The 7,898-nt window shown below is 56.9% G+C and overlaps 1 protein-coding gene across 1 annotated transcript in view; it reads right to left on the bottom strand.

Annotated features, from left to right (window-relative positions):
- Positions 1–7,525, bottom strand: part of POM121 (POM121 transmembrane nucleoporin) — a gene marked incomplete at its 5' end in the record, with an annotated part of 9,684 nt that extends 2,159 nt beyond the window's left edge. Inside the window, 8 exons of the mRNA XM_009708526.1 lie at positions 11–748; positions 1,549–1,651; positions 2,052–2,176; positions 2,903–2,973; positions 3,813–3,904; positions 4,926–5,097; positions 5,417–5,497; positions 7,361–7,525. Of these exons, the coding sequence (XP_009706828.1) occupies positions 11–748; positions 1,549–1,651; positions 2,052–2,176; positions 2,903–2,973; positions 3,813–3,904; positions 4,926–5,097; positions 5,417–5,497; positions 7,361–7,525 (1,547 nt within the window). The remainder of the gene's footprint in view (positions 1–10; positions 749–1,548; positions 1,652–2,051; positions 2,177–2,902; positions 2,974–3,812; positions 3,905–4,925; positions 5,098–5,416; positions 5,498–7,360) is intronic.
- Between the last annotated feature and the right edge of the window lie 373 nt (positions 7,526–7,898).

Genomic DNA, 7,898 nt, shown 5'->3' on the forward strand with positions numbered 1-7,898 from the left:
GGGGTGGAGCCAGTGGAGGCAGGTGGGTCAAGTCCAAAGCTGAAGACAGGTTTAATGGTGGCATCCATGGAGGAACTCTGCGTGGTGGCAGTCGTAGCTGCGGTGGTGAAGATGACATTAGGGAGACCTGTGTATCCTGCCAGGGTAGTTGTGGAGGCTGCTGGCAGATCTGCAGCTGAGGCTGGCTGTGCCGTTGGTTTGAAGGCGAAAGGAGAGGCCTTTGCTGGAGATGAAGCTGTGGTGACAGTGCCGAAGATAGGCTTGAACATGGTGGTGGTGGAGGATGTGGAGGAAAGGCCTGAGCTCGCAGAGACAGTGACTGTGGCGGAGATGACAGCTGTACAGGGTGCTGTGCTCTCGCTTTTTGGCAAAGCACCAAAGATAGGTTTGAAGACAGGGGCCGTGGTGGGCACAGCAGCAGTCGTGGTGGGCACAGCAGCAGCTGCAGTCATTGCTGGCTGGCTGGCAGGAGGGGTGTTCAGCATTCCAAAAAGGATGCTTGGCTTCGGGATGGAGGGAGGCTTGCTGGGGGTCTGGCTCAGCTCCGTGAACACAGTAGGTGCCAGACTGCTGGGGGCCTGCACCCCTGAGGCGGAGGGGGGAGTAGGGACAGGCGTGCTCAACACGGGCACAGGCTTCATGTCAGCAGAGGTGGCAGGCAGAGAACTCGACTCCAGCAATACAGCAAGAGTGGGCGGCTGTGCAGTTGATGAAGGTGGCTGGGACGCTACCACAGCTCCAGTGGAGCCTGGAAAGGGGGAGAGAGCTTATTTAGGGACAGGCAGGGTGTCACCTATAGACAGACAGCCCTTCTGCCAGGCACCCCCCACAGCCACAACCAGACAGACCAAGCCCTCCATGCTTACCCCAGCTCCCAACAGGACCACGGGTTCCTTGTCCCCAAACTCACTCCCCCAAGACCTGCCTGCCAGCTCTGCTGCCAGCAGAGCATTTGAACAGGTAGTTTTGCCACCTGTCCTCCCACAGAGGGAACACAGAGCTCCCACCGTGCCTGCCTTCCTCTCCCAAAGTCCCGCTCTGCCAACCCTCCTCCTCTTCCTCACCTGCTGCTGCAGGCGCAGCCTGGCTGCTCTGCATCTTCTTCAGGCTGTCCAGGAGTGAGGTCGTGCTGGTCGGGGAAGGAGCTGTCGAGGCAGTTGCAGGCCCCGGGGAGGTCACGGCGAATGCCAGCGGCCTGGACACGGGCATAGTCTCTGCAGTGGTGCTGGGAACCACATCTACTGGGAAGGGGCAACAAATCAGGACCCGCAACTCGCTACAGGGGATTACCCCTTAGCAGTGCTTCCCCAGTGGCTACTGAAACTGCATGAACATCCCACTGCTCCGGTCCTGGGGAACTTCATCCATCACCCTGGGGGGCACGAGCTCTCCTGAGTCTGAAGGCACTAAGAGCATCCCTAGACCCGAGGACCAGGCAGGACCGGCCCAGGAGCTTCCCCAGTCTGCACTACACAGTTACCCCACTGCCCTGCCAGCTCTGGGCTTCTACTCCTTCCTGTCCCCTCCGCATTCCCAGTCTGCCCTTACCAGTCTTATCCTCCAAGACTTTGTTGAACCACTGCAATGCTGCCTTCTTTTCCGCATCCAGGTCCTCCGACGTGATGGAGTAGCCCAGCTGAGGCGGCGGGGGCTGCCAAGAGAGAGCAGCAGCTTAGCTCCTTCTCAGGGAAGCCGGCAGAGCCTCTCTGAACGTGTGGTGAAGGCTGGCCGTCGCAAGACCCGTGAAGCAGGTGGTTCTGCCACAGCACGCTACCGCGGAGCTCCGATCCCCATTCATTTTGGCCCCCGGCTTGGCGCTGAGGGCACGGCAGGCCTTCCCCAGGCCATTACCTGGTCCGGCAGCAGGCAGCACAATCACGCACAGCCCACCAGACACTGGGGCTGGGGATAGCGTCACTTCCCACTCGGCCAAGGACGGGGCCTCCTTCCTGAGGACAGGCAGGTCAGTCTCCCCCCAGCCCTGCAGAAATTGCAGTGAGCACATTCTATCGCCAGAGTAGGGCAAAAGGGGCTGCGAGACAGTGACGTACCAGCGCCAGCTGGTCCCCCTGGCGAGATGACAGCAACTGGATCTTCCGCTTGCGCTTCCCACTGCCCCCCGACGCGGACGGCGGGCTCAGGGAATTCTGCTTCTTCCGCACCGGTGTCTCCACCACTACAGAAGGAGACAAGTCAGGACCAGCTCCAGGCAGAGGAGGCATTTGGCTTGTACCAACAGGGTTATCCCTTCTGACTCTTCTCTGGATGACCCACCTCAGACGGCAGAGCCAGGGGCACGGCTTTAAGCCAAGGACAAGGCTGTGATGCCCTGGAAGAGCAGCTGGCTCCAACACATCCCAGGCAAGACTGTTAACAAGGGCCTGCTGGAGCTCTGTAGGGCAGCGGCCCCTTCCCACCTCTAGATGGTCCTTGAACACTGCCTACCCGAACCACAAACCACACAAACTGCGTGAGCCACATCTAGCGCGGTGCCACGGGATCCTATATGCAATGGGCACAAAGGAATTCCTCTCCATTTTAGCTGAGGAAATGCTGGAATAAGATCAGCCTGGAATTTGATCAGGGTGCTACTCGTACCACAGCAGATCTTGGCCCAAGGCTGACACCTGGACCTGTGCTGGCTTGGGGGTTGGTGTTCCCCCTTGCAAGCCAGCTCCTGGGCATGTGCTAGCACACACTGTCAGCGCCCCTTGCTTGTCACCTGGAAATCTCTTTAGGGCAGTCACTGAGGCCAGCAGAAATGTCACTGCCTTGCGACCAGCATGTTCCTAGTTTCCAGGTGACATCTCAAGCCAATCCTACCTGAAGACCTTAGCTAGCTCCTGTCCCGCAGCTTGCTTGCACCAGTGGCCCATCCAACCTGGGGCCCACCTATGCTCACCTTTCTCTGTCTGCAGCTCCTTGTCCAATTTCACTGGAGTGGAAGTGTTGGAGCGATGCAACTCCTCTTCCCTGTGCAAATGGGAGAGAGCTAGTTAGAGTCAACCCCAGGCTTGGCCCCATCTCCAGGGAGCATGATGAGACCGAACACGCTAAGGACTCCCACTAGCATCCCTGGTGTGTTTCTTTGCCTCTGCCAAACAAGAGACCTCAGGACAACAGCCTTGCTGGCACCAGCCTGAAAGCAGCTCCAGGCAGAGAAGCTGCTCCCCTCCCTGGGATCCCAGTTCGGTCAGGTCGCCGAGCCTTCGCTCCCTCTGCAGGACAAGTCAGCCTCAGGGCAGCAGCGGGGGATCCCGGATGGGAGCCGCTGCCCCTCGCAGGTCCCTGGCTTGGATCCATCCTGTCACATGGACAGGCGGTTGTGTCGGTCTTAGCTCTGACACAAGCTCATGTCCTTCTCTGATCCAGAAGAGAGGAGAAAAAAGGCCTGCGCTTCCAAGGCAGACGCCAAAATACAACCCTACTGTAGCTCTTGTGAATTGATTTTAATGAGATGGCAAAAATCGGGGCCTGTCTCTTCCCAATGTTTTGGCAACCAGCAGCCCAGGCCACGACGCCAACGTCACAAGGCAACGCTGCCTCTGTGGCAATCTGAGCCCTTAAATCTCTAACCTAGCCTGGGAGCAGGGTCGGGTTGGTGCCGAGACTGCAGGGTAACAAGGCAGCAGGGATGGCAATCGACACAAGGATATTTCTGCACTGATGGGTGACCCAGCAGCCACACCTCAGAAAGGGGCCTGGACAGTCCTGGCTCTGGTGGAGAGCAGGACTTGGGCACCAGGAAGGCGACTGCTCTCTTCCTGGCTGACATCGACGAGAGGGCACTCGCTGAGCAAGCGGCTAGTTACCTGGCTTTCTTGAGAGGCCACTCCGGCGTCTGGGAGCGGGAGGACTCTGGGCTGGACAGTGGGGACACTCTCACACCACTTCTCTTCCACACCTGGAATGTGGAGAGAGACCAGCAGTAGCTCAGCAGAGGGCTGGCAGGGAGCACAGCCTCCCAACCTCCTGCTCACCCGCAGATTAAATCCCATCTCCCAGAGCCTCTCTTGCTTCAACACTGCTTAACTCCCCTCCACATTCTGTGGAGTGCAAAGTCTGGCCACCCCAAACTGAATCCACTCTGGAAGCAAGCGGCCACCAGGCTCGTCACAGCTGGCCTGGATGAGGATGAGGGAGGACGCAGCTGGTCAGATGCTGGCTCTTGCCTTTGTGCCTCAGATGCCCTCATGTGCGCGGGGCTGCTCTAGCAGGAGCAGGTCACCTCCACACCAGGAGCTCAGAGAGGATGGATCTCACCTCAAAGTATTTCAGACTTGCCCCAGCCAGAGGAAACATTTCCCTACCAATATCCTGGAGGAAACCTCTCCCCATACAGACTGCAGAGCTCCATTAGCCATGGCTACGTCCCACCATCACATCTGCAAGCCTGACCCAGGATGTAAGCAGTGTTTTATCATAGCTCAGCAGCTGCTGAGGGGACCTGGGTCAAATTGGGAGTGCATGGCTCCAATACTTGCTGACTCCAGCTGAAGAGGTGGCAGTGCAGCAAAGTGAGGGTTTTTTTTTCCCTTTCACCTGGATCCATCTACCATAACAGACTCGCCAAGGCTCAGTAGGGGGTGGGGGATGTGTGGAAAAAGGCCTCCTCCTTGCTTTGGTGTAAAACAAGCACTGCAGCAGGACAGCTCAGCCTGGGGACTGCCCCGGCAGTGCGCACCGAAGGACAAATAACATCTCTACCTGCTGCTGCCGGCCTAGCAGCCTGTCTAATCCACGGGGAGATAAAACTGCCTGGCTGAGCTGCGCTGGAGACTCCTCACAGTGCTCACTGCCAGGCACCCAGCGACATCACTCTCTTCTTATGAGCCCAGGGTTTGAGTTACATGGGGCCATCCCAGAGGAGGGTTGAGCTACTCTGTGCTGGGCTCTGACATTACCTTCAGCATGGTGTTTCCTACCTGTGAGAGGCCCCGGCTGGAGCTGTAGGAGCTGGCGATGGCGTTACGGATGGAGCTTGGGATCCCGCCAGCGTATGTATTGTTGAGGGAGCTCACGGAAGAGGTGCGTGACCTCTTGTTTGAGCAGTCATCCAGGCAGTGTGAGACAAGGCTCCTCTTCAGAGAGCCAGGCCTAGAGGAGGTTAACGAAGATTTTATGAGCTCCCCAGCACTCTGCCCACAGGTCCTTTAAATGCAGGGCAGGTGGAGGAAAGCAATCCCGCTCTTTCTCACAACGCAGGGCTTGGAAATAAGCCTCAGCAGCGGCACAGCCCTTACGGCCACTGGCCTGTGCTCAGGGTGACAGACCGAACGCACGTCCACAGCCTCTCTTGCTCTCCCCTGAAGCTGGACTCCACAAGCAAAAGCCAAGCACCTTTTCCAGAGCCTGCAGGCTTTCAGACCCACCCCCCCAGCTCACAGTAGTTGCTTTTGGCTCATTGGGCACTTACTTGGGTATCAGAGAGGCCGGGGCACCGTTGGCTACCAGCGGCTCAAATGCTGACTGTCCACTTCCACTGCTATCATGGCGCCTGTGTAAGAGAGGGCAGAAGCCTGTGGTGGTGTGACGGCAGCAGAGACAGGGGCTGCCCTCCCAGCCTCCAGAGAAGACCCCTTCCAAGTGGATTCAGCAGTGAGAAAGCACAAACTTTGCTTTTTTTCTTGTCACCCAGTACCCCAGGACAAAGGATTTTCCCCCATCCACACCCTGCTGCAGATTTTCTCGCTACCTGGTCCTGTCCTAACTGACTCTCATCTCAAGCTGCCTCCTCCCAAGCACCAGCGGCTCCACCAGCTGCCTGCTGGGCAGAGTAGTTTTGATGTAACAAAATCTTTGCTCAAATCCATTATTCTGACAAAACATTTCAGAGAGTCTCAGCAGCTGATTTCTTGAACGGACCTAAGCTCCAAAACTCAGATCTCCTACCACTTCCTAGCCAGTACTCTGGACTATTTAAATCAGAAACCAAATGTCACTTCCCACAATGATTCAGTGAAGATTTGAAGTCTGAAAGTCTTAAAGCAAACCCTGCTGCGAAGCAGAGCTGGAGGTGTATGATCAGCCCTGTCACTTAGCCCAAGTGCTTCCCTCAAGCTCAAGCACGCTGACCCCATCACACAGGCAATCCAGCACTCTCCAGCTGATGCACGCTCCTTTCTGCCCTCAAAGGCCACAGGATTTTCTGCCTACAAACATTCTTTGTGCTTGTCAGGATTTAATGCCTTCAAAATTGGCTTTCATGGCAGAGCTGAGTATTGGCATACTAAAAAAATAGAATTAAGAAAAAAAAGAAGCTGATCCTATCTGTGCACCCATCTTGTTGCTGTCCTGCTCAGCTCTTGCAGGGCTCAGATTCACCAAGCCAAGGTAAAGGTTCAAAGGTAGAGGGAAATTCAGTGATGGAGGAGAGGAGGGCATGTCCTGCTGCAGCAGGAAGGCAGTTGGTGGCTCCCTGCAAACCGCTGCTCATCCCGCTGTGCTCTCAGCAGCCCTCCAGCAGCAGCCTCAGTGTAGCACCCAGGACAACACGCCGGGACACTGCCTAAGCCACTCTTCTGTGGTCTCTCAACTCCCCTGCTCGAGCCCAAGCAGGCAGCCTCAGCACATGAGGGGCACAAGGCAAATGGCCTCCATCTACACAAGTGGAGGATGAAAAAGAGAAGGAGAGAGAACAGCAAGGCAGCGCTGTGCCCAGGCAATTTGAAAGGCTCCAGCAGACCTTAGCACCCAGGGTTTAGGCCTTGTCCTTCCCAGAACGCTGGCAAAGGCAGCACCACCTCATTTCTTTGAGCTGGAAATCGCTGACCTTGGCTAACAAAAGCAGAAGATAGTCCCTCTTGTTTACCTTTGTGTTTTTACCTCCTTTTGCTAGCTACAGTGCACAAAGGAAGCATGCAGATCTTTTAAAGCTGTAAGACATGGGGATCCCGTCTCTCCTGGAAGCATGGGGCTGACTGAAGGATAGAGATGATAAGCCTATGGCAGATACCAGCATTTCACACCAAATTTCCCCCTTCTGCAAACCCCTGCAACAACAGAGGCTGCTTCCCTGCCAGGCTTCCCCAACCCACATCCCAGCCTCTCCCAGCTCCAGCAACGCAGGGCAACATGCTTGACCATTGAGCTTGCCCAGACAAAAACCTAAACCACATCCCTTTGATCTCAAAGACAAAAAGAACTCTCGGAGGACTTTCTGACGCAGCCTAGAGGGCTGAGTGATGGGGTGTGCTTCCTCTCCGCGGTTCAATTGTCACAGCACTTCTCCATCCCAGACTCCTGGTCACACTGGGCCTGGTGTGCTCTGGGACACATCCCATTTGTCACCACTGAAGCGCTAGCCCCATTTATGACCTTCCCAACACACTGACAGCAACCTGGACTGCTGACTTATTACCTTCTCTTGCTCTCCTGATCATTCCCAAAAGCCTGGTCCTCCTCCTCTTCCTCCTCCACAGCCCTCTTCCTGCTCTCCTTGATGGCATTCAGCACAGTCTCTTTTGCACATGGGTCCAGGCTGCTGTTGGCTGGGAAGGCCACGGGCAAGATCAACTGCTCCAGGCTGCGAGGCAAAGCAAAGCAAGGCATTAGGCCAGGTGGGATCCCCACCCCCCCGGGGCCCCCGCCTGCCACAGAGAAGGCGGGGAAGGGGCTCTCCCGTGCAGCCTCTCCAGGACGTTTGGATTGCACGATCCTCCTCGCAACACAGCAACGCTCAGGGCTCAGGCTGGGGCCAGGAGCAGCACACTGTCCCCAGGGGTCTGCTCCCTGCAGCACAACCGGCTCAGGGTCTGATAACCAGGCTCCCCGCCCCGTTCGCTCCAATCAAGGTGAAGTTCATTCGGCGCTGCCCACACGTGAGGCAAGGCCGAAGCAGGACCTGGTCCCCACTCCCGTACTCACGCTGGGGAGCGGGCCAGGCCGGGGGCTGACCG

Source organism: Cariama cristata, unplaced genomic scaffold (genome assembly GCF_000690535.1).
Source record: "Cariama cristata isolate BGI_N322 unplaced genomic scaffold, ASM69053v1 scaffold28579, whole genome shotgun sequence".
Lineage (NCBI taxonomy): Eukaryota > Metazoa > Chordata > Aves > Cariamiformes > Cariamidae > Cariama > Cariama cristata.